Source organism: Pelodiscus sinensis, chromosome 7, assembly GCF_052426305.1.
Source record: "Pelodiscus sinensis isolate ZL-2025 chromosome 7, ASM5242630v1, whole genome shotgun sequence".
NCBI classification, from domain to species: Eukaryota; Metazoa; Chordata; order Testudines; family Trionychidae; genus Pelodiscus; species Pelodiscus sinensis.
The window spans coordinates 11,145,872-11,172,816 of NC_143058.1; the positions used below are offsets into that span (position 1 = coordinate 11,145,872).

The 26,945-nt window shown below is 43.1% G+C and overlaps 1 protein-coding gene across 2 annotated transcripts in view; it reads right to left on the reverse strand.

Annotated features, from left to right (window-relative positions):
* ADCY5 (adenylate cyclase 5) overlaps positions 1-26,945 on the reverse strand; it is a 330,673-nt gene that overhangs the window by 73,407 nt on the left and 230,321 nt on the right. For both annotated transcript variants that reach the window (XR_012905123.2, XM_025178780.3), the window contains exons 4-8: positions 24,709-24,820; positions 24,422-24,549; positions 19,895-20,053; positions 19,106-19,247; positions 5,984-6,124 (exon numbers count right to left, since the gene is read on the reverse strand). Coding sequence is in view for 1 of the 2 variants with exons in the window: in XM_025178780.3 (XP_025034565.3) it covers positions 5,984-6,124; positions 19,106-19,247; positions 19,895-20,053; positions 24,422-24,549; positions 24,709-24,820 (682 nt within the window). In the remaining variant the exon portion in view is untranslated. The remainder of the gene's footprint in view (positions 1-5,983; positions 6,125-19,105; positions 19,248-19,894; positions 20,054-24,421; positions 24,550-24,708; positions 24,821-26,945) is intronic.

The following is a 26,945-nucleotide window of genomic DNA, read 5'->3' on the forward strand; positions in this document are numbered from 1 at the left end:
TATGATATTTTTAACTGTGTATCTTTTTTTATCTGAAGATATAAATATTAGCTGTATGCCTATATTTCAGATATTTGCTCCTGGATGCCTACAAAGTATTCAGCCAGCATATCTTGGAAGGACTGTTCAAATTAAGTGGCGTATCAAGAAACACTTAACTGACAATGGATTACGGGAGATGCCCATGTACATTGAATGGATTTTCCTGCAGATGTTTTATCTGAAGGGTAATGGCTGCTGCAGTGATTAGCAGCATGGACACATGACTTGCCCATGTGATTCCATCTTCACCTGTAATTTTCCACAGTAAGAACAATGGGTTTCTCTCCACATGGCAGAACCTATAATGGGTCCTGGAACACCTCCATTTTACCTCTTTCCTGCTGAAACCTCTGGACTATTAACTTATACTAATGGAGCATTCTCACAAAGGGACTGAGATCTTTCTAATGATTTGGAAGCAACACGAGAGCCAACAGTTTATTCCATCACTGCTACAAGCCTGAGCCAAGAACTTTGCAAGTACTGTATGATTTGATTCTCTCTCTCCCCCTCTACTGCAAAGATAAATCGGAAAAAGAAACGCAATTTGTGTACTGTCGAAAGAGGCTTTTCTGAAATTTGGTATGTTTATTCGGTGCCAAATTTCAGAAAAAAGGGCTCTTTCAACACATCCCTTCTTCCTTGTAAAATGAGGTTTACAGGGATGGCGAAAAAGCGGACATGTTCTTGGACACAGCATTGCTTTTTCGAGATACTAGAGCTATCCCGGAAAAGCACTGCAGTCTAGACTGACTGTCTGTCTTTCTTTCTATATACCTTTATATTTTAGATACCAAAGGATTGGCATCAGCATGATTTTTGGGTAACAGCTAAGTTATATATTGACCAGGATGTGTGGCTGATTCTTTGGATCAGAAGAACCATTTATTTGATGAAACTGGTTGTAAATAACCACTCAGCTCTGAATCCTGTGTTTTTGATGGTGATATAATGAATACCTCAGGATATGTCTACACAGCAGGGCTAAAGTCAAATCAAGCTAGGCAACTTCAGCTCCGTCAATTGCATAACTGAAGTCGAAATAGCTAAATTTGGCTTTTGGTGCTGTCTACACAGCAGGAAGTCGAAGGAAGAACACTCTTCCTTCGACTTCCCTTACTCCTCGTGAAATGAGGGTTATAGGAGTTGGAGTAAGAAGTCCTCCAGCTCAACATTATTTCAAAATAAAGGCTTATAGAGTAGATGAGCACAATGTGATTTTGGAATAACGTTAGTTATTCCAAAATAATTCTGTTGGTAGACGTACTCCATGAAACTATTTTTAAGACTTCCTGTTACCCAGTGTGGTGAAACAGATATTACTTTTGTGGCTGGTTTGACATCTCTTATGGGGAAATTACCAGCAACAACCTACTTTTCAGCAGGTGTGATCTGAATTTGGGGTTCTCGGTACTGATTCATGAAAGCACAATTACAACCTACTATTAAGATTATCTGACACTTCTCATTACTAGACCCTACTCTCAGTTCCTTACCAAATTAATTGTTTAAGATGACATTTAACATGTATTTGGCTGGTTTTTTAGAAACATTTTATTATGGCCTTGTTTAAAATGTCTGGTATACTTTCCCAGTCTTAGAACCTCTGTGCTTTGGAGCAGGCAGGAGAGTGGCCTTTCTGTCAGCAACGTGCATTTCGTCATGTGAAAGTCTGCCTAAATGTGACCACATTTTAAGCCTTTGGGAAACAAGCAAGCAAACAAACAAAAATCAGTTTGCACGTGCACCGTAGAGATTTAGATTTTTACCTGGGAATCTTGTTTGGCCCGGTTCCCACAAAAAAAAAAATCAGTTGAGGGCCACACACAAGTGAGAAGCAAAAAAGAAAAAAACCCACCCAAACAAAACCCCTCACTGATGTGGCCTCTGCCTGAGAAGGAGAAAGACACCCCTCACAGTCCTTTCACAGGAGAGCCTAGGGGCTCAGCCTAATACATTTTGTGTGCTCCAGCCCCATGGTGGGACAGCAGAGGGGGAGGGAGGCTGGAGTGCTAGCACAGGTTCCCCAATACTGGGGGGCAGGCTCAGAGCCTTGGGGGCCAGATCCAGGCAAGCTGGGGGCCGCATCCGGCTCGTGGGCCTGAGGTTCCCCACCTGTTGGAAAGATTCCATCCTCCCTGAGCATACTGAGCCTTTCACAACCCCTTTCCGTGAGCAGACTTTGCATGCCACTATCACAGAGCAACTGAGCGTACTCCCTACAGGTCAGAACTATGGGGTAAAGTTGGACTTTCCCTGCAAAATGGTTGTCCCTAGCTGCTGTGAGCTAGGCCACCTTAATGATTGAATTTCCCAACTTCTGAGTGTTTAACATTTTAATAATGTTCTTTTAACATAGGTTTTTGGTATGTGGTGTCTAGTCACGCTCTAGTGGAAACAAAAGATTAATTCTTCTATAACTCAGTCAGTGCTGCAGTTTCAAAAATATATGGGTAGCCATGTGAATTGCCACATAATGATGTGTGCAAAATAATTACTTGTATATAGTTTGTAATTCCCAATTGGCTGTGCCATTTTACATATGTAAATGATTTAGGTAATGGTACTGAGAACAGTCTTATAAAATTTGTGGATAAACCAAGTTGGAAGGATTCCAAGTGCTTTGGAGGACAGGATTAAAATTCAGAATGATCTGGACAAACTGGAGAAATGATCTGAAGTAAACAGGGTGAAATTCAATAAGGACCAAATGGAAAGTACAGTAAACTGCTGATAATACGGCACCTTTAGGACCCAGGGAGTGCTGGATTATCAAATATGCCGGACTATCGGAAGGGGGGGGCTATGAGGGGTCTGGGGTAGAGTGGGGTGGATGGGGGGGGGGGCGGCACTACAAGACCAACCTGGCAGCACCCCAGCTGCTCTGCCCCAGGCATCCCCAAGTCAGCCCTTGCTGAAATTGACCAGCGGCTGACTCGGGGAAGCCCAGGGCAGAGCAGCTCCAATTGTCCAGCTGCCTGGAGCACTTCCGGGTTCCAGGTGGTGCTGGACTAGCCGGACCACTGGATGCCGGACAACTGGAGTTTTACTGTACTCCACTTAAGAAGGGACAATTATTGCACATGCACAAAATGGGAAATGACTACTTCTGAAGGATTACTACTGAAAAGATCTGGGGGCTAACGTGGATCACAAGCTAAATATAAGTCAATAGTGTAACACTCTTGAAAAAAAGTGAACATTATTCTGGGGTGTATCAGCAGGAATGTTGTAAGCGAGACACAAGAAGTAATTCTACTCTACTCTGTGCTGATAAAGCCTCACCTGGAATACTGTGTCCTGGGAACATTTCAGAAAATATGTAGACAAACTAGAGAAGGCCCAGAGGAGAACAACAAAAACGATTAAAGGTCAAGAAAACATGACCTATGAGGAAAGATGTTTAAAAAATAGGTTTGTTTAGCCTGGAGAGGAGGAGACTGAGAGGGAATGACAGCAGTTCTCAAGTACATAAAAGACTGTGGCAAGGAGGGTGAAAAATTGTTTTCCTTAACCTCTGAGGATAGGACAAGTAGCAAGGGCTTAAACTGAGGTGGTTTAGATTGGACAGTAGGAAACCTTCCTGACTGTCAGGGTGGTTAAACATTGGAACAAATTGCCTAGGGAGGTTGTGGAATCTCTTTCATTGAAGATTTTAAGGAGAAGGTTAGAAAAATACCTGATTCTTCATATAAAAATACCTGTTAGTAATGGTCTAGTTCAGGGAAGACCAACTTATTTGCCCTCTGAGCCACATATTACAAGACTCTGAAGTTCAGGAGCTGGGGCTCAGGGTTTCAATTCCACTCCCGCTGAAGTCCCAAGCTTCCTGCTCGACACCCCTACCCCCTCCACCTCACTGCAAGGCAGAGGTCCTGAATAGGGATGTAAGCATGAGCTTACCGGATAGTCCACTGGTGATGCAACTAGTCAATTCCTCCCCCCGCTGCCTCTATCAGAAAGAGGCAGCAAGGCAGGGGTGCAAGAGCTGATGCTGATGCTGGAGCTTAAACTCCAGTTCCCCCCAGAACTGTCTCCGCAGGAGGCAGGGGAGGTAGACGCACAGCGGGAAATGGCATGAGCGGGGACTGAAGCAGTCTCTACTTGCACCAGTTCTGCTGGGATTCTGCTTTTGAAATGTACAAGAGCCCCAACAAGATGCCTTGCTGGGTGTCCATTTGAAATGTACAAGAGCCCCTTGGGGCTCTTGTACATTTCAAAGGCTGAGGTGCCATAGGGAGGTCAGGGCCAGCAGGGGACTCCGCCACTGGCCCTGTGTTCCCTGCGGGTCTTCCACTTTTGATTTGTAGCGAGAGCCTAGCAGACTCGAATAGTCAAATCGAATAGTCGATGGAAATCCCATTGACTATTCAATTAGTTAATTAATCTAAATTTAACATCTCTAGTCCTGAGCCCCCTCCCCACAGTCTGGTATATGGAGAATGAGGGAGCCCTGGGGTGTTTGTGAGCTGCACTTAAACAGTAAAAGGGCTGCATGTAACTCATGAGCTAGTTGGGCCATCTTTGTCTAGTTATTACTTGGTCTTGCCTTGAGTGCATGGGACTGGACTACTTGACCTCTTGAGGTTCCCTCCAGTCCCACAATCTCAGAGACATGCAACTGAAGACATGGTTTTAATTTTGTCCTGAATTAACTTGATATGTAGATTAAGTGAAATTCATTTATTTTAAAAGCTTCCATTAATCAATTATTAATGAATTAATGTTTGGAAAACAATTTGACTATGCAAATTACTACAAAAGTGCTAAGTGTTGTTATTATGAATTGCCTATTAAAAGAAAATATGTTCTTTTGGCTTCATCTTCCTTTTAGGGAACAAAGGGACATAAACACAGGGAACACAGGGACATTCTCTGACATATGCCAAAATGAGCCATACAGGCCACCTTATCAAACTGCGCACACGCATCACTGCCCTGATAAGAAATTGTGTTGGCTGGATATCAAATTCAATTTTCCCAAAGGAGGGCTTGGAACAAGAGACCTATTGCTATAGGTCAACTATTTCATCTGTGTTACAGTGTATTTTGGAGTGCTAGGTATAATGCAATCTTAAATTATTCCAGTGATGAAGCTTCCACATTTCCTTTGGAGAGTTGCAGGTCATTAAAGAGATTCCTTTTAGCAGGGACCCTGGAGACCAATGCATATAAATGGCGATGTTATTTACAGTAGGGGTGCATAAATAAAATGAAGCAATGAAAATAACCTTTGGCAGATTCTAGTGTGTGCAATGGACTTGCAGAGCTGGGGAAATTCATCTATTTCACATATGTTAGTAGAAAGCTTGCTCTTCCCATTTGCTGGGTGGGTGGGTGGGCGTGTGTGTGTGTTCTTTTTTTCACCATTCAACCACCCATCTCAGTAACAGTCACTCTCAAATAACCAAGGGTTTAATCCCACAAAACACTGGTATTCAGGAGTACCTACTATTGTTGTGATTTGTCCTTCTGAAGTCAAGATAATATTCCCTTGTCCAATAGTAAATATGTGAAAGATTGGCCCAAGGGCATGTCTACACTACATGGAAGATTGATGCTGCCGGTTGATCTTTCAGGGTTCCATTTAGCAGGTCTAGTACAGACCTGCTAGATTGAACTCAAAGGGCACCCCTGTGGCACCAGTACTTCTACTCCTCGCAAGGAGTAAGTGAAGCCAATAGGCACATTTGCTCTCATCGACCTCCTGCTGTGTGGACAGGGATTTAAGATATGTCGACTCCAGCTACATAATTTGCATGATTGGAGTTGCATATCTTACTTTGACCTTCCCATGTAGTGTAGATCAGGCCTCTGACTGTAAATACCTCGAGGCAGGGTCCATTCCTTGTTTTACTGCAACGTGCCCTTCGCAGCCCATGGTGCTCTATAAATAGTAAACAATAACAACAGATATTCCATAAAGCAAAAACGTCTTTACCATTCTCTTCATTTCCTTGGAGACCTGGTGAGTGCCCAGATGGTTGTAAAAGGGGCGATCCACACCCCAGTGTGAAGGGTTATGGCCAATCGAATTGGTGCGCTGTCTGTTCATCTTGGCTATTGTCGCTTTCTCATCTTTCTAAAAAAGCCAAACAAACATAAATATAAGAGACCTGCAGAACCCGTATAGAAACGTTTTACATGGCAGTCACTCCCCAGATACCTCCATTTATGCCTCTGCATTAACCTGTTAATCATGCACTTCAATAGAAATAAGGAGCATTCACCTGATCATTTCTTTATTGCTCTATTTCCTGTCCTTCCAAGCATCACAGACAAGTATACTGGGACAAATTTTCAAAGGCAACAAAATTTGGTGCCTATCTGAGTGGAGATACTGTGTTAAGGTTCTATGGAGAACAAGGAGTTGTCTACACTTGAAAGTTACTGAGCTGTTACTTTCCCGTTTAGGGGAGTGAAACCCTCTCCCCCTCCCTGCACAGCAAGACATAACACTGTAAGGTGCCAACGTGGACAGAGCTACTTCTCTCGTGGAGATGGTTTACCTAGAGTGCTGGGAGAAACACAGCAGGGCTTTAAATTTTAATGTGTAGACAAAGCCCAAGAATCAATGGGCCTGCAATTTAGAGGACAAAGGCAAAGAGCTGACCAGCGTAAAGGACTAGGAGCCAGGTTTCAATACTTGCTCTGACCCTGCCTTCTTGTACAATGGAGAAGTTTCACAAAGGAGGGGGAAGAATACTTAAAAACTGCACATTTTATTTTATTTTTGAAATGCTCCCAAAGCTCAGGGGTATTTGGCGGTGAGAGAGAAATACGAAATTTGGATCTGATTCAAGACTGCTGCAAAGGTTGGCTGTGTTTGAACCCAGGGCCTTAAATTCAGGCCTATCACCAATAAAAACAGAAGTGCAGGGTGTTATGCAGTGACGTAATAATATTGCGAATCATTTCAAGGGTGCTTTCTAGCTAATGACAAGCACTGCTTTACCAATGTAAGATTTTCTCTGTCCTCCCCTTGTCAGCCTCTGTTTTGTACAAGACCAATCCTACAGTTTTCATTTAGTCAAGGATTTCAATAGAACACTTGCTAGGGACTCTGTGATCTTATAGGGCTGACTTAACAACAGACAACACTGTTGTAGTCCTAATCATGTTACCATGTAATTAGTAAGGCCACATCTCTACTTGCTGTGCCAGAGATTGATCTTCTGGCGTTCGATTTAGTGAGTCTAGAAAAGACCCGCTAAATTGAATGCTGAGGGCACCCCTAGTCAGCACTGGTACAGGGCATCCCCGCTATACATCCAAAATACATTCCAAAAAAACGCGGACGTATAGTGAACTGATGTAAAGCAATGAATTTTTTTTCCTGCAGCTAACTTTCATTTGCATGAATTGATCTTTTATTTTTGCATGACGGAAGAGCGGGGAATGGGAGGACTTATAATGCAACAGTTCCTACAAGCGTCAATGACGTTAGTGTGGAACTGATGATACCAGAGTGACGTCTAGTGGGGACGCCCTGTACTCCTCGCAGTCCTAAGAAGAAAGGAAAACTGATGAGAGCATTTGCTCCCATTGGCCTTGCACTGTGAAGATGACATCAAAATCGGCTTAAGATATGTCAAATCTAGCTATGTTTTTTACCTAGCTGGAGTTGTGTACCTTAAGCCGACATTCCAGGTCTAGACCTGTTCTAAGGAATCGCTGTCTCTTGCAAAATTCAGGGGTTCTATTGCAATGAGCATTTGAAAAATGTATCTTTTTATTAGTTTGTGAGGTCACTTTTCTTAGGTTTCCTGGATCTGGCTAAACACAAGGACCAGAGCAGACTCACGTAATTATAGTTGCATATCTTAGGTTTCCAAGTCAAGAATTGCTGAGACAACAAAACAGTTTTATAAAACAAAAAGCCACAATTTTTTTCAAAATGGCAGAGGCCTGCTCAGCTCAAGTCAGGTTAATCCATGTATTCTTCATATAGATTCTCCTGTCACGAGCAGTCACCATGGTTTCCAAGGCATTCACCATATACTTGGACCTGTCACATTCTCACAATGTTATTTCCATGGCAACCGTAGAGTTAACTATCATGTTTTATACTGTCATGCTTTTTTTTTTAATTAAAAAAAGTCTCTGTAAATTTAGTGCTGGGGAAAGGTGCTAGACAGAGCGAAGGGGACTACAGCCCTCATTACTCACAGGAAAGATAAATTTACACTGATAGTGCCATCCAATAGACTGCGGGTTCTTCATTCAGGGATCTAGTTCAGCCCTCCTGCCCCTTTGATTTTGCGGGGAATGCCAACAAAAGGTGCCAACTGTGGCAGAGGGTTTGTAATTGGCATCTTAATAGCCATTGGGCACTAACAACCTGGAGATGCTCCTGCCGCAAGGGTTCTAGCTATCACATTACCAATTTCTGGATCTTGAGGGTGCTGCTGGCATATTGGCACAATGTCCTAGGGGCAACACCCAAACAACTTTCAGCTCCATAGCAAAACTTAGTAGAAGAAGCCACATGTTACCACAAGCTGTTGAAGCAATAGAAAGGTCACAGGTGGGGATATGAACCCCATGACTGTTGCTCCTGCTTCTCACCGGCACCAAACCAGCTTTGTTTAATCGATAAGAGGTGGAACTGTGAACATTTTGTGCCACGAGCTTCATGTTAGCAAGCATTATGGAAACTCTGGCTAACTTCCAAGAGAGCTATGTTTTAAATGTTTCTAAAAATATACACATAAGAAATGACTATTGTTTTTTTTAAAGCCACAGAACTTTTACTTTTAAATCTCAACAATCATTTGTGATACTCTACATGCAACCTTTTTCACAGTGACAGATCTGTATATATCCTCTCAGGCCAGAAAAACACTGGCAGAAAGAATAGATTAGGGATCCACAACCAAATATTTACTGCTCTGAATAATAAAAGTGACATGATCTCTACATTTTATTGCAGCTTAGCTAGGACTTTCAACCAGTGGCAATCAAAAAAGGTGGGGGGGGGGGAGAAGAAGCTAGCCAGTAAATCTAGTCTGGAAACCTATAAAAGCAAACCTATCTGATTACATTACAAATGCCTTTACGTCAACAGAAGCTTTAGGGGGTAGCCGAGTTAGTCTGAACAGGTAAACTGAAAAAACAACAATTAGTCTGGGAGCACTTTATAGACTAACAAAACATGAGATGGTATCATATACACCTGCTGTGTATATCTTCTACAGACGGTAGCAGGTTTTGCCCAATGGTGAAGCACATTTCCCCAATGGTGAAGTATGACGTTAGTCTTAGGAAAGTCAGATACAATTTAAGCAAAGACTTAATTCCAGAAATCCAAGCAGATAAACTAAAATGTCTTAGCCAATCAGTAAACCACATTTGTTTCTGACTAGGGCCAAGTGACTGTCATATATTAAATTTACATTATGTCAATTGTGTGATTAATTTGAAGGGAACAGAATACCTCATGCAAAAGGTACAATGTTTATTAACAGTTCTGGGCTGGGGCAAGGCCAGGACAAACTGTGGTAAACACACACCACTGAGGTCATTTATAACCATGAGATCACAGGCCATATAAATCATCAAAGCGACGTGAAGAACTGTTGCATTTCTTCCACCTTAAAATGATATAGGTAGGATTTTGAAACATGCATTCTGTAGCTTTTACCACCACATAAAACACAGTGTGGGGCAGTGTATTTCAGTCTAAGCCTCCAATGATGAAATTTTGCTTGCATGAATAAAACAGAATACTCAAACGTCTTATTCATATGGACTTGTCTGTTAGTTGTGACATTTATTTAAAAGAACCTTAACTTGATTTTTAAATGCGCTACTTTTAAACCAGTTTTCTCATTGAGCATGGTTTACAAGCATACTGCAATTTCATTTAAAAAAATATTAAAGCCCATATGTGAAAGATATTTAGGAACTTCCACATTCAGTGTCACAATGCACAACAGATAAAGGAGCCTAAACCTTAATTTTCAAAAAGGATTTAGGTACTTGACTCTAAAGTCCATTAACTGTCTATAGAATTCAGTTTCCCAAGTGCTTAAGTCCCTTTTGAAAAATGGCATTTTATGCCTAAATTAGGTATCATGATGCTGAATGCAGCAGCACCAAAATAGCTTTAACAATCATGTTTTTTCTACTCTTTTGTAGATGTTTATAAGGGTCATTGTTTTCACTTGAGTTAGCCAGTTGCTTCCTTGCTAACTAACTATACAACCTGTATTCACACTCTACACACTAGTATAATAATCTTTGTACAAAATGTACCTTGTGAGGTAAACTAAGAACTCACTAGTCATCAATATCACAGGGAAATGCATGTAGCAACATTACAGGTAAAGTTATGAATTCCCTTTGTATGATGTTGGTAACATATGTTCAAAATCATGCCCGCCGACTAGGCAGGAATAGGTCTATTCTAAACAAAGAAACGTGTTTACCTCAATCTATTACATTTTGGAGAAAGACTGTGCATCTGTCTGAGTTCGCTTGTTCAAGAAATCCTCCTAAATAGTAGGACTACCAAATTTGGTAGGCAGCTTCCTCTTATCCTAACTTGAAGCACATTCAGGGTCTGGTTGTGCCAGGACAATTTGATGTGAGTGGAATGTGACTGTTTCTCTTCAAATGGAAAGGGAGGGGTGTGGTAATTATACTCACAAATGATCACAGGGGGATAAGCAAGCATGGGGGACATGTATACCCCAGAATGACCATAGGGGGCCAGCCCTGCCCTGGCTGGCCAGTGCAGCCCCCATTGCTCCCAGAGATCAGCCACTTCTTGCCACTTCTAGGGAGCAGTTGCCAGCTAACCAGAACAGATCACCCTGCCATGACTCCTGCACCCCTACCCTTTGCCCTGAGTCCCCCACCCCGTTCTGACTCCTGCATTCCCTCACACTCCCAGCCCCCTTCTCTGTGTCCTTCCTCACCTCCCAACCCCGAATCCCCATGCCCCCCGCCTCCTGCCCTGAGCTCCCAATGTTGTGTCTACACGGAACTGTTTGGTAACGCCAATTAAAGTAGCAAGCCACTGGCTATTAATCCTGTACAAGACAAGAGACCTATAAATATCTGCAGTCCAGCAGAGGGCCGGACAGTGCAGAACACACGTTTGGGGGATAATTCAAGATTGCGAGTATTTCCAAGGTTGCCAGAAGCTAGAGAGTGGCTGGTGTGTTGCTGGCAGGCTGTTGGGGTCAGAGCTGCTGGATTAGGACTGCAACTACACACAGTCACTCAGGGTGTGACCTGCATGCTGCTTGGTTGTTGTGCATAGCCCCGGTTAGGAGCTAGAGCAGCAAAGTTTTATGAGGGACCCCAAGTTGCAGGCCAGAGTGGTAGTAATTCCTTACCGGTCTAGGTTGTACCCCAGAACAGGACAGTTCTTAGGATTTATTGGGCTCCAGGCAGTACATTAAACTGGTGCCTCTATGCCCAATGGCAGGGTGTGTATATGTGTGTGTGTGTGTGTGCGCGTGCGCATGTGATTTTTTTAGAGATGTGATTTTACAATCTTTAGCAGCACACTAATTAAATATTTTAAAACAAATTTTAAACTAAGCTCCTATAGACTAACACAATAACTTCAGAAACTGACACTTTATCCTGGGATTAGGAAATGCCTGTTAAATGCCTTCATTACAACTTGATCGGCTCTTTTTACAGGTTCAATATTCTGCTAATAGGTTGGGCAGATTAACTAGCTCCTCTCTGGAGAAAGAGCCACAGAACAGGGATAGGAAAAGGCAGGGGGGTGGACATTAACACCTAGTGATGCCCAAATTTTCAGGGGCCCTACGCAATGGCATATTCTATGTATGGGTAAGGATGGTTCTGTCCCAAAATGACACTGAGGCATAAAAACACTAAGAAAATATTAAGAAAAATAATGTTGCCAATGCCTTTCAGTTCTGCTAATATTTAGGTGTTACCTGTAAGACTAGGAGTGCCAAAATTTTCAGACAGCAATGAGCTTTTCAAATTTAACATGGATAAACTCCAGAAACTGCTGTGGGAACTTTCAAACATGAGCTTGCAGAGACCATAAATCTTCTCCCCAGAGGATTTATTGAATTCTCATCACCATTTCCCACACACAGAGCTACAGTAACACTATGGGAAAACCACAGAAATAGCTGAGAAATTCTTACCAAACCATCAAACACCTTTACTCTATGGCTGTATCTACAGTAGATATTTTTGAGATCTTACCAGTGAGGCAGTTCTGGCAGTCAAAGGCATTGTTAACTCAGCTCCTTGTATTAACTTGCTGTTCTATTGGTATGTGAACTGTATTTCTGACAATCAGATATGGCCAATTCCATCAGAGCAGGAAATCTACGTGAATGGACATCCGCTCAGTTGCAACAAATCTCATTCATTCTAAGATATTTTATTAGAGTCACATCCACAACATTAAAACCGTCATTTTGTTTGGTCAGCTGGATGGAGTTCTAGGACATTATTTAGAGAAGAATGACAGCTGTTTTCCAATAGCCATGACCAGAGCTCATGAAGCCATTTTAGGCTTAAGAGGCCATCATCAGCATTTCTGTCTGAAAATGTTGTACCTGGTATTATTACAGGAAACATCCACATTTCTGATAACTCAGTGAGAAAAATAAATGCCCCCCCCCCCAGCTGCGTCTATACTAGAAGCCTCTTTCGCAAGAGGCAATGCAAATGAGCATTTCATTTGCATATGTCACACCTTCATTTGCATTTCCTCTTCAAATCCCTTTTGCGCAAGAGGTTTTTGTGCAAAAAAGAGCTGTGTAGAAGGCTCCTTTTTGCACAAAAAACCCTTTTGCGCAAGAGCCATTCTTTCTCAAAAGCCTCTTGTGCAAAAGGGATCAGAAGAGGAAATGCAAATGAGAGCGCCACATGCAAATGAGCGTTCCATTTGCATTTCCTCTTGCGGAAGAGCTTTGTAGTATAGATGCAGCCTCTCTCTTTTTTTTTTGGTTTGTCTACTTTGTGCATTCGGCAGCACTTTGTGGACGGTCAGCATTCTCCCTCTCTACTTGATGATCACATTCAGTTCCTATCTTCTTTCCTTAGCATAGTGTTTTCCAAACTTCCAAGCTGATGCCCACCATTCAGAAAAATGAAACTACCTGCACCCCTACTGTATGTCATTAGAGCCTGACAAGTTTATGTATACATCTTCCACACACACCTTGGTTGTCCTTTGTGCCTCCCAATCCACTTTGGGAAATGCTTGTATAAATCTTAGTTATAGCAGAGCAGCACGTCTGCTGTAATTAAGGTTGAGATACTGTAAACCCTTGTGCTTCTCACATGCTTTGAGGAGCTATGACATTGTTAGCAACTTGCCGTTTAAAGTATCACCCTTCACATCTGAAGATTATTCACAATCTGTTGGAATAAATGGGAAGGATCACACTTAGAAGCTATTGTTTCAGGCTGCCTACAAACTCTGGCAGACAACTCTGCATTTGTTATGCCTGCTGTATGTATTGAATGCTTTCTTCAAAACCTTAGGAGCTGGAGGGTGGTTGTGTTGGTTGGTTTACTGGTTGACTTATTTTGTTTTCAAATGAAAGTGGAAACTTTGGAGAATACCATTGTCTGGGTCCCTTTGGCTATTTCTTTGCATCCCCCAATTTGAGAAAAGGATAATAGCACAACACCATAACTCTTGTACTTAACTGAGGCATCGGGGGGGGGGGGGGGGGCAGGGACTCCAGCACACGTTTCCCCATAAGTTCTGCAAGGTAGCATTTACCAGCACCAGCAAAGCTACTAGTGAAACTAAAGACACAGGAGGCAGGTATGTGTACGGAGAGGGAAGAGATGGGGTTGGGTCTGAACAGGTTTGGTGTTGAAATTCTTGGGTCTGCCTGTACCCATTGCTAGTAAAAGATCTTCATAAGCATTAAGAAGGAAAGACAAAAGACAGTTCAGTTCTGTGAGTCTTATTTGAAGAGTAATCAGAAACTTAATAATCAGAAACTAGATTATTTTAAGTCAATATAAAAAAATTCAAGTTTGTAGCATCTTTTTAATTAAATATTTTCAGAGGAGGATATATACACAGGTCACTAGATGACAAAAAGTATTATATACATTCCTCCTATTTCAGTGCAACAGAAAACTATGTTGATGCAAAGAATTCATTTAAAGGCTGTTAATAAAAATAGACAAAACAGCAGGAAATTCAAAGTTATGATTCATCACAGCAACAGTAAGTGGAGTTTGGTATCACAGTGTATGCCATTAATTTTATGCCATAACTATACTCCTGACAATGCTGAGTTACAGTGTTTGTGGGAGTTATAGGCCAGTTATTCAGACAATTGAGGTGTGCCCACGTATCCTGAGAAATTGTTCATCAAAATGGCTAACTGGATGGATTTGAAAGTGCAGTCATGACAACTCTATGTAAATTAGGAGCACAAGTGTGCACCATACTTATCTGAAATTCTGGCCTCACTACTGTGAATTCCCTGACTATTTTGCACTAGCAATAAAGTTGCATTCAGTCAGGCTTTTTGGCATAAAAATAATAGTAACCTCCCCCAGGACTGTGATTGATTGCATAAAGGCTAGGTCAAATTAATCACTGGGGTAAGGAGGGCACTTCCACTGATGTCAGATGCTTGTATTCCCACTGACTGATTTTATCTGAACATGAAAAGGTGAGTTCTGTTTAAATTCAAGATTTCTAAAACACGGAGACTAAGCATGCAAAATATCAGCTCCAAGATCATAGTTCCAAAAAGCTAGAAGATGCTTAAAATGAAAATAGCTCTCTCATTTATAACCACAATTAAAATAGCTTTCAGGAAAGAATAAATAAGACTTGCAAAGCCTGATGTGGATGTAAATGATCTTGCTTCGGCTGACAGCTGACCTCCATTGCTAAAAGGACCAATGCCATCTGTTGGAACCTATCGCAGACACAGCAATCTCTCATGCCAACCAGCTACTTGAGATGGACAAAGCTACAATACTATCTTGGTATGAAGAGGCAGATGAGAGTTTTGCGGGGCTCAGGGCACGGGGCCTATTGAAGTGCAGAGCCCGGGGCAGCACAATTTCACACATGCGCCACGGCCACAGCCAACAGATAGTAGCGCGTGAGCAGGGCCTATTGAAGTGCGGGGTCCGGGGCAGGGCCCGGGACAGCCGTCCCGCTCGCTCTGCCCTATATCCACCTACAGTGCAGCTGACAGCGGTCCTGGGCTACAAGGTGCAGCGGTCCTGGGCTACTCCAGTTGGGTATTGAAGGGATTCACCACCGTGTAGAAATCAATGAAGTTTTGTTCACCAAATAATCCTTGGTAGAAAGGCCAAGGATTTAAACGGACTGACTCTCTCACTGCAAAAGGAGCCTGACAATCAGCAGTGAGGTATGTTATTGAAGCAGTGGAGGGTGAGAGAAGTTTGGCGGGGGAGAGAAGCGGAGGGTGAGAGAAGCAGAGGAGGAAAAACAGACGATCTACATCTTTAGACCGTATGTAGTACATCGCTAACCTAGGCCACAAAGGGTGTGTCTACACTGTACTCATAGCTCGAAATAAGATACGCAATTTGAGCTATGCAAATTGCAAAGCTTATTTCGAGTCAATTTTGAAATAGCTTATTTATTACTCCTTATGGAATGAGGTTTACAGGGACGTCAGAGTAGCGAGCCTGTTATCTTTCGAAATAACAGGCACGCTCATAAGACACAGAATAGCTATTTCGGGATACCTCCGGTACCCCAAAATAGCGCTGCAGTGTAGACACAGCCAAAGAGATACATACTCAGTTTTGCTGTGAGACCTCCATATACTTTGTGTGACTAACAGGAACCCAGACACGACTCACAGGAACCCGTTACTAAGGTAGACTAATATTTTATGGAGCTCATTGGAACAGACTCCAATAAAAACCTCACAAAATAAATCATACACAAGAAAGTAGCTAAAAATAGAAGGAATGGAAGCAAAAGTAAAACACTGGAACCTTGTACATCTTTACTTCTAGCAAAATATTAAGCAGGATGGATGTGGGGAAAAGGGAACATGCTTTTACAGTCTGATAACTTTTTAGTCTATTAAAATGTGTATTTAAATTTGGGCAGAGAGCTTTAAAAGATTCAAATAGATGCAAGCACAGGGCTTTAAGAACAAATACATGAACTATAAAAGTCAGAGTAAGGAAGCTGGAATTGTGAGGCCTCAAATTCAGGACCCCTCACGTTTCTTCCCCTCATGTCTACACTGCAACACTATTTCAAAATAACTATTCTAAAATAACTTAGTCCGCGTCTACACAGCAGGCAGTTATTTCAAAACAGTGTCAAAATACTATCAAGCTGGAGGACTTTTGACTCCGTTTCCTGTAACCCTCATTACACGAGGAGTAAGGGAAGTCGGAGGAAGAGTGCTCTATTTCGAAATAAGTTATTTCAAAGTAAGATTCACAATTGACAATGCTCAATTTGTGTAGCTTATTTCGAGTTAAGCCCTGCAGTGTAGACATACCCAGACATTAATCATTGTGACCTTTAGAAAAGTAACTTCTTTGTGCCTACTTTAGCTATACTAACTCTCCAAACCACATGGATATTGCAAGTGGTAGCACCACATTGTAAGAGAGCACACAGGCCAACAGATCAGGCAGGAAAAGGGAAAAAGAAATGAAATATCACACCCATGAGGGAATGAGGCAGAGAGAGGATAAACGGCTTCTCCCAAGACCCACAGGAAGTCTTCTGGAGAACCAGCAACTCAACCCAGTGCACCATAATACAGTTTTTGCTGAGTAATGAGACAGACATGGAGAGTGCGTCGGATCACGCCCATTTGAAAATTATACTGAAGTCTCCACTGCAACCACCTTGTCAAGTATCACTGCGACATACTGTCAAGTTCCAACATTCCTCATGTCCCAAGAGAGATCTTCAGATCTTCACAGGAACCTAGTGAATGTGTTCTCCTGATGTAACAAATCAATATACCGCCCCTCCCCTGGACAGGCTCTCTCCAAAAGTGTGTGAAGTGGCTCAAGGTGCCCACTCACAGGCAGACCTGCAAATGCTAATCATCTTCTGAAGACTGACAATCATTAATGAGGTTTCTCTCTTGGGTAGACAGATACCAAAATATGAGCTTCTCTCCTTAGAGGGTGATAATGGATTTCTTACTTTTTTTGCATTAAGGAGATTTGAGGCTTACATTCTCTCAAGAAGGGAAACAAGAGCAAATAATGATCTCAAGCTAATTTTGTAGCGTGCATAGCAGTCATTTGTCATGTTACTGAAGTAAGTCACCAACAATGTGTTTAACCTCATACTGCCCATGTTATAGAAAGAGAAACTGAGGCATAAATAGATCAAGTGATTTCTTCAAGGTAAGTCAGTAAGGCTAAGGCAGAGCTGGGAATAGATCCCAGAAGTGCTAACTAACAGTCCTGTACTTTAACCATAAGACCATCTTTCCTCTGTGAGTTAGAATGGATGTTTCAAAGTTTGGGGTTGTTCTAAAACTGGGTTTTGGTTTGTGCCATTATGAACATGGAGAAAGCTGCAAAATAAACAGTTAGATCCAGTTTATAATTTTTCAGATGCTTAGGGAGGTTCAAATCTAGAGTAGAGTTCTGATTAGTCTCAGACGCAGAGTCATTCAAAAGCTAGGTTTTAATCCAAGCCCATCCCTACAAACGGGTAAGAACTTTGGACAGCATAGCGTCCAATGGTGCTTGGAGCTTGACAAACAAAACCCTGGGTGAAATATCTTGGCTGATGTGATGCAGCAGGTGAGATTAGATGATTAAGGTGGTTCTTTGTGGTCTTAACATCTGTCATAATCTGGACATACACTGGTTATAGAAACTAGTTGCAACACAGCCCACTTCCTGTTGGAGGAGACACGCAGCAGAACCAGTGACTGGAGCCTATGGCAACTCAAGTCAATAGTGACTGAAAGCTGTTACCTTGTGCTGCTTGTTCAAATGACTTATGGGACATGAACTGGTGTTTTCAGTCCCGTTCCACAAGGACAGGCATCCAACATCCCAGCCGGCCCTAAAGGAGAACCTGGCTGGCAGAACCAGCAGATATACTGAGGAACAATGCCCCAGGAAGTGAAGCATTCTCACTAATTCCAGGGGTCCCTTTAGCTCCTGTGTGAGGCACACTGGTGGGCAGCTTCCTCCACTGCAGCCGATAAAGTCTCTGGCCCAGGGCAGTGGTTTTCAAACTATTTTTCTCATGACCCAGTTGAAGAAAATACTTGATGCTCGTGACCCAATATAATTTGACAAGAGTGTGGGCTCTGGGGTGGGGTTGAGGATTACAGTTTTGAAGTGTAGGAGAGGGCTCTGGTTCTGGGAGGAGGGTCAGGGCTGGCAGGGCTAGGGAAGGAGAGCAGCTCCTGGTCAGCAGAGGTGCTAAAGCAGGCTGCCTGCCTCTCCTGGAACCGCAGACCATACAGTGCTCCAGAAACAGCCAGCAGCACATTCCCAGCCAATGGGAGTGCGGCATTAGTGCTTGGATTCGGGACAGTGTGTGAAGCCATGTGTGTTCTCTCCCCCACAACTAGGAGCCAGCGTGGGCCTGCTGCCAGCTGCTTCTGAAGTGCAATGCCAACGCAGACAGGTAGCCTGCTTTCGCACCCCCGCTGGTCACCCGATCACCCTGCAGCAACAAGACCTGGTGCCTGACATTCCATGACCCAGGATGATGTGAAGTTTCAAAACTACTGGCCTCGGGTATAACAGAGAACTTTGCCAGCTTCCACCAGCATAAAACTCCGTTACAAAATAATCTCACAAAAGGTTAAAAAAGGACTAAGGCCAGACTCTTTTCTGGAGCCAAACTGGTGCAGGAACAGGGTGAGAAGAGTTACAAAAGGCCATGCCTTTTCTCCATTAGACACACTTGTGCTTGAGGCCAGAAGGGAAAGTATCATAAGTTGTTACCCAGGGCATCTGGCACTAGAGGACTATCTGGCACAGGGGAAATCCTCTACTGGCTAGAAAAACTTGACTGTCAGGCTGTTTTGAGGTGCTAGAAGGTGGCCACCAGCCTAAGACATAACATCAGTTTGTTTTTCCTTACCCGCTTTTGACTGCAGCGTACAATGAGGAAGGTTTCTATGCTATGCTCCTTGAGGTAAGCATTGCGTTCTCCTCCAAAACCCAGCTCCACCTCGTAGTCTCCATTCAGATAATTCAAGGTCGCTTTGGTAATGTGGATTCGCCTTGAAAGAGACAAAAGGCAATTTGTGGGGTTCATTAGGCAGACACGGGTCTACAAAGACATATGACATGTAAACTCTGTTGTACCTAGCTTTCCATGCCACATTAACCATGATAGTACCCAGGTGACTCGCAGAGGTATGCCAGCAGGAAAATGACCTCTGTTTTCTACTTTTCCCTCCTAGAGGAGCGTAAATGTGGAAGCACATACAAAATAATAATTTCATGTGGAAGCTATGCCCGAGAGCTGGTCTTCCATTGGTCCTTAAGGTATCAAAATGGACATTTATTTGGATCGCTGATGGAAGGATGGTGACCAGGTGATATCTAGGATGTTCTCGCGTAAATGTGACCCACTATGATAGGGATCACACAGAGACATTAATCCCAGGTGTCACTTCATCAATTTTATTGGAATTACAAAGAGGATGAATTCCATTCTTTGCATATAAGCTGTGCCCGCCATGGGTGATTGCAGACCTATTGTGGACAGAAGTGCAGGACTAAGAGGAAATAAACCAGCCAGTGAGAGCCCAAATTCAAAATTCCGCACCACACTCCTGCCATGACAGACAAACTCACCAAAATCCTCCTGCAGGTCAAAAGCAAAACTGTCACATGCAATGACTTTGGTGAAGCAATAACTTACCCTGCTTTACCTCCAGCTTCCATGTGATTGGCTAGTGTGACGTCATTTGACCACACATCAAACTGCCACTTCCTGAGGCCCAACACTCCACAGTGAACTCTTCCGCTGTGGATCCCAACCCTCATGTTTACGTTGACTCCTGTCACCTCCCGGACCAATCTGAAAAGAGAAGCAGAAAAAGAAGGCTGTCTCAGGGAATTATGTGCCTGTATCCAGTGACATAACTTGGTTCCAAGAGTGCAAAATTCACAATTCCCTAGAAATTATTCAAACACACACAAAGGGCTGCTCATCCATAGTACTTTAGACAGGCTGTACTGCACTTTGATAGTTTGGCTAGCCACGCAGACTACTAATTAGACAGGGATGTCCTTGGAATAAGTCCTTGCCCTCTCAAGTTGGTCACAAGTTCAGAGCAATCGGAAAAATTCTTTGGGAGGTTGAGAGCCATAACCCTTGGTCTTTGGTTTCCAGACCAAAACTGGACATAACCACCCCGCTCTCTGAACCTCATTAAAATAATAGCATGTTGCAAAGAGAAAAAGGAAATTATTTCAGAGCTCGTCATTTGTGTGTATGGCACCAGGCATCAAATGTTCCCTGGACGAAACTTGATATGTGTGTGAAATACCCGCTGCAGTTGGAAACCTTGAACTGAGTGTTCAGCTGCAGCCATAGGAAACCACAGAACCACATCATCTGCACTCCCTCAAGTGGGCAGCTACACACACTCAGACTCTGATTTTAATGAGCTCTTGGATCCTCTCTTTGCTCCCGAAATGATCACTGTAATACTTGGTGGGTTTTTCCTTTTTAGGGCATAAGTTTACTTGAAGAGCTTTTCACATGGAAATCGTTTGGGGGAATGTACAAAGGGTCTCATGGCCTCATTCATACCAAATGTGGCTGCTGATAATCCCATTGTTACCAGAATGTCCGTGTTTCACAGAGAAACTCACCTGACCCTGGGTTGTCTATGGGGTTAAGGCAGCGTCAGGGCACAAAGAACAATCTGGACTCGATGGCCTCCTGACAGCTCTTCCAGCCCTATGGCTCTATGATTCTATCAGTAGTTGATTTTATGGTCCAGATCCTGTATTTTTCAGTGAATGCAGGGCCTTACTGTTGTGTGCAAGGCAAACCCTACTCACTACAGTAAATCCTGATCATTGCCCTGTTCTGCTCCTGCAAAGACAGTCTGATCTGGGTCAGAAGGGGGCCTGCATGGACAAGGAGATGATAATTCTCCAAGCATCTAGTGCATTCTGCCCTAATCACCTGGTATGGGGCTCCCACAACCTCATGTTTGGCAACAACTGCAGAGGGTCTGCAAGCAACAATCAATACAATAAACTGACCCACGTTCAATTGCATTTGTTCCTTATTCTTTCGAGGCGAAAGAAGGGGAAAAAATGGTTCTATAAAAGTGTTATTTTCAACTCAACAGCCTGATCGGGATTGAGATCTCATTGTTCCAGTGCTATACAAACAGAGAGACAGACACGGTACCTCTCCCCTTGAACTTAGAATCTAAAAAATGATACGTTGTTAATGGCAAACGCTTGACACTTTGACTCATCATGAACCATGTTATCATTGAACCTTGTCTCATTGCTGCCAAATGAATTGATAACACGGGCTGTTGATTGTTTCCCCGTGCTTTCTAAAACATATATTCATAAATACAAGCCTATCTTTCCACTTACTCATGGTGGTACTTACATGTCCCCTGTGCACTGTGCTATCTAGCTTTGAGAACATCTATTTGAAACTCATTATGCCTATGTTAACTGATCTGCTCAGAGCTCAAACTACTGAATATAGGTCCAATTCTGTGATGTGGTGAGTGTCCACAATTCCCACTGATTTCATAAAGAGCCAATATGCGTTCAGTCCTTTTGCAGGATCAGCTCCTAGAGCACTGAAGGATCTAAAACAGAAAAGTAAAGGTGCTGCCGTTCTCATCTCATTCAGTTCTGTAAATGTGATTGAATTTCCACTTCATCTTGATCAAGTCTCAAAGTACCTACTTTATTGTGCTGGGTACAGTACATCCTTATTATTAGGATTTTTTCAAGGACACTAACACCCACACCTGTGTCTCAATTTTTAGAGCACAAGTATGTGCCTTGAAAAGCAGCACTTCCACCTAGGAGACCTCAGTCTAAGACTAGTATGCAACAACGATTCCCCATCTCACATGCAATGCACACCCAGACTATTATATCTGTACTTTCACTTAGTTTTATACGTTGCTTCCTTGCACTTCTCACCTTTGCGATCTGTACAAAAGGAGCTGAGAATAACCTACTTTCAATGGCTGTAGTAAAGAATCCCATAGTTTTGATGTGGAATACAAAGATGTGGCAGGCTGGGCAGCATCTTATTAAATGCTAAAAGGAATCATTTCCAACAACCTGTGCTACAAAGAAAACACTCAGTTTATCACATTTAACAGCAAAGGCCTCGCTTTCGACAGGGGGTGGCTTGAAAGAATGTTTAGCCCATGGCAGATTGTTTTGAGAACCTCTTGCTCAGCTGAGAAAAGGGGTTTGTCTACACTGCAGTGAAAACCCCTGCAGCCGGCCCTCGTCAGCTGGGCTGTGGGGCTACAAAACTGCAGTGCAGCTTCGGGATGTTAAGAGTGTATCTGAATAATCGTTTAACAAATAAGCTGATGCTTATCAGTTAATGGTGTCGGTTACACTCACACAACATCCGTGGAGATGCCTTCCCTGCGGCAGGGCAGCAAAGCCTCCTCCCCAGGAGCCGGGTGGGCAAGGGTTGCCCTCTCTGCCCCCAGAGAGGTGGCTTCACTGCCACAGAGACGCTGCCTCCCCAGGACCCAGGCTCCCCTCCCAGGAATGCTTCACTGAAGGCTCCGCATAGCTTTACACACTGCGGAGTCCGCAGCACGTGCAACCCTGTAACCATACTAAGATTTTCAGCAGATACACGGTGACCATATTAAACAATTGTTAACATCCCTGGTGTAGATGGCTGGGGCTGGAGCCTGGATTCTGGGACCCGATGATGAGCATTCACAATGAAGCTTTATAACCCTGCAGTCTGAGCCCCACAAGCCTGAGTCAGCCGACAGGCCAGCTGAAGGGGTTTAATTGCTGAGTAGACAGCCTATGAAGCCTGAAGAGTTTAGGATTCTTTATTGAACTCCAACCCACTTTGGCTTGCAAAAAATACTAGTACCCCTGGGTCTACAAATAACTCCTCCTCAACCTTTTAAGGTGGGCTCACACTTTGTATGGGATGAAAGGCATTTAACCATCTTATTCTTTGCTAAATCTGGAATAAGCGATTTTCTGTTCTCTCTCCCACGGCCTCCTCCACCCTCTACCTACCCTGAGGAACGCAGAGAAAATGTTTCAGATTTATTAACAGTGACATGGATCTCTTGAACATTGCAAAAGAGACTTTATCTTTGCGGGGCATGGCAGTAGTTACTGTGTGTAGTAACTTTTGGCTGTGCACAGGGACAGCAAATTGGGTGTTGAACGCTACCGTTCTGACCTGGTGGCCTTATACACTCTCTCAGTGTAGGGTAAACGACTGAAAAGGGACAATGCAACGAAGCATCAGGCAGCAGATCAGACAGACCCACCTGTTTGCTGCTAAGTAATTAGACTGAAAGAAGCAGTCTGCCCACCAACAAAGAAATCCTCTGGTCTTGTGCCTGTCCTCAGGCAGATGATTCGGCACAGGTTGGGTGAGGGGGCAATCTGTGGCAATTGCAAGGAAGAGACGATCCTCTTTTCCCATATCGCAAGCCAGGATCCCTCTAATCATTTCCATCCATGTGCAGAATAATGTTATGTGCACCGAGGCACGTGTGAATGTGCACCACCAGTAGAAACAAAAAACCTAGCCATGTGTACTCTGCTAATCATCTGGGCAGAATCTGAATCTTTTCTGAGTGGCTGCACAAGCACATAGCTTAAGGGGGACATTGATCCCAGGTAATATTCTGCAGCTGCTATTGGTTCCACTAGCCTCCCTGGTTGTAGCACCAGCAACATCCTTCAGTGCCCTGAACCTAATCACTCTCCAAGATGGCATTCTTGGAGCCCTTTTGGTGTGCAGGACCCTATCATACAGTCCTCATGCAGCTTCACCAACATCCTGCCCTAACCTCTCCTCCTCCTTTATGTTACGTTTGCAGCCTATTGCACTGTTTCCACTGCAGGGCAGCATATAGCATTTCTCCCAGTAAGAAACAAAAGGGTAAGCTACTGCAGCATGACCAGGGGTCTACTCTGTTGAAAAATTCTGTTTTGGGACTAATACTTTCCATGCCTAGGATTACCTATCCCAGCTGGGAGGAGGAGGTAGAGCACTATAGATGCCCTAGCTGAGTCTAGTGGTCTCAAGTTTCTGTCTGTCTACTGTCAGCTTCATTTGTGTGCTCATCCCAAATGCACCTGCTCTCTGCTGGTCTCTCGCTCAATGAGCTAGCTACCTCATGCATTATGAGGTGGAATACATTTCCCTCCCTGGGGATCTGGTACTTACGAGATTGCCTCTATCATATCCATTCCCATCTCAACACAGCAGTGTGCATGATCAGCTCTTGCTTCTGGCAACCCGGACACGCAGTAATAGCAATCGCCCAAGATCTTTATACGTAAACAATGATTTTCCTACAAAGAAAAAAGAAAGAGAGGGAGAAGTATGAAACTTCAAGTCATGCTTGCAATAACTTGCCTTTTAGGGCAGTGAATGTTAGAAATCCAGTGAACCGGTGCAGTATGTCAATCATGTAACAGGAACCAAAATCAGAATTATAAATGAAAACTTACAGCGGCAAGCTTATCAAATCTGGCAAAGAGCTCATTCAGCGTCATGACCAGCTCCTGAGCTGTACACTGGGAGGCCAGGCTGGTGAAACCCTCTATGTCTGCAAAGAGGATGCTATGGGAAAAAAAGAAAGACATAGGCACAAGTGCCATTAAATTATTGCCTCTTTTGAATGGCCCCCAAAGAACTATTCACATACAGAATCCCTGATACGTGATCACTACTGAGGATAGAGGGCAGCAACCCGACAGCCAAGGAGCATGCTGCAAAACAAGGAGGGGATGACATTATTGCCATTGTAATGGGGCAAACCACCATTCTTACAAGAAATGCCACAGTATCTTTAACATCTACATAGAGCAGGTAAGACCAAGGCTGTTAAGATTTCATCCAAGAGACCCTCCAAACTCAACCCTTCTTTGACACATGCAGACATGAAACTCAATTATTCTACTGAATATCAGACCATACTGCATGAAATAATTTTGGTTGACCAGATACTGAAATTAAAATACAGCAGGGTGTGTGTGTCAGAAAACAGGGTGCCAATGTTTTTTATGTTTTTTTAAAGGCCCATGGAAACACATCTATAATAAATCAAGCTTTTATATCATTTCCAAACAAGTTAAAACTAAGGATCACAATTAAAAAAATAAACCTCTATCAAAATGCGTGTATAGCTTCCAGTGGGATTTCAACAATTTCCATCCCACTCCAATCTCAGCCTGGACCAGACCACACAAGAGATCCACTTCCTGGACACTATAGTACAAATCAGTGATGGTCACATAAATAGCACCATATACTGGAAACCTACTGACCTCTAGACCTACCTACACATCTCCAGATTTCATCCAAAACATATCACACGATCTAGAGTCTACAGCCAAGCCCTAAGATTCAACCACATTTGCTCCAATTCCTCAGACAGAGACAAATGCCTACAGGATCTCTATCAAGCATTCTTAAGACTACAGTACTCGCCTGAAGAAGTGAAGAAATAGATTAATAAAGCCAGGTGGATACCCAGAAGTCTCCTACTACAGGAGAGACCTAACAAAGAAAGCAACAGAAGGTCATTAGCCATTACCTATAGCCTCAGCTAAAACTTCTCATACACATCATCAAGGATATACAACCTATCGTAAGCGATGATCCCTCACTCTCACAGACCTTGAGAGGCAAGCCAGACCTCGCTTACAGACAGCCCCTCCAACCTGAGACAAATACCACTAACTTCATACCCCACAACAGAAACACTAATCCAGGAACCAATCCCAGCAACAAACGCGGTTGCTATCTTTGTCCATACCATCTACCTGCAGGACACTATCACTGAACCCAACTATATCAAAGGCTCATTCACTTGCTCATCTACTAATATGATATATGTCATCATGGGTCAACAATGCCTCTCTGCCATGATCATCAGACAAACTATATTCTTTCTATTCAAAATAATAAATGGACATAAATCGGACATTAAAAATGGCAACATAAAAATCAGTAGGGGAGCACTTTAACCTCCCTGGGAAAACACTTTCTGACTTGCAAGTCGCCATTCTCAGGCAAAAAAAGCAAAACCAAACCAAACCCCTTCAAAAACAGACTGCAAGGAGAGACTGCTGAGCTGGAATTCATATTCAAATTTGACACTCTGAAAAGAGGTTTAAATAGAAACATGGAGTGTGCCTCACTTTACCCCAAATAATTTTCCCTTTAGGTACCCTCCCCTTCTCATCACTGTCGGAGATGAACAACATGCACTCTGATTTAATTAGTACTGATGTCAGACTCCCATCTCTGTATCCTTTCCTCTACGCTTCAAGCATCTGAGGAAGGGAGTTCTATCTCACAAAAGCTTATACCCTTTTGCCCTAATACATTTGTTAGTCTTTAAAATGCCACCAGACCCCTTGTTGTCCAAGCAACCATCGGTCTCTCTTGAAGACCTTACACATTTTAATCTTGTGTTGTGTTTTTGGATCATGAGCATTTATTATTACATCTGGCTCATTATAAAAATTGGAAAATGTCTGATTCTTATGCTAGCAAACACACCTAACCTTTCTGTGAGCTGAAGATCTGCACAAAAATTATTTTTAATACCATGACTTACTTTTCAAGTCAGGAATACTTTGTTCAGCACCAGTACAAGACTGAACTGGAATGGGAGGAAAATTGGTAGAATTTCACAACAGGGCACATGACAAAGTCCATCATCTTCCTCAGATCCTAT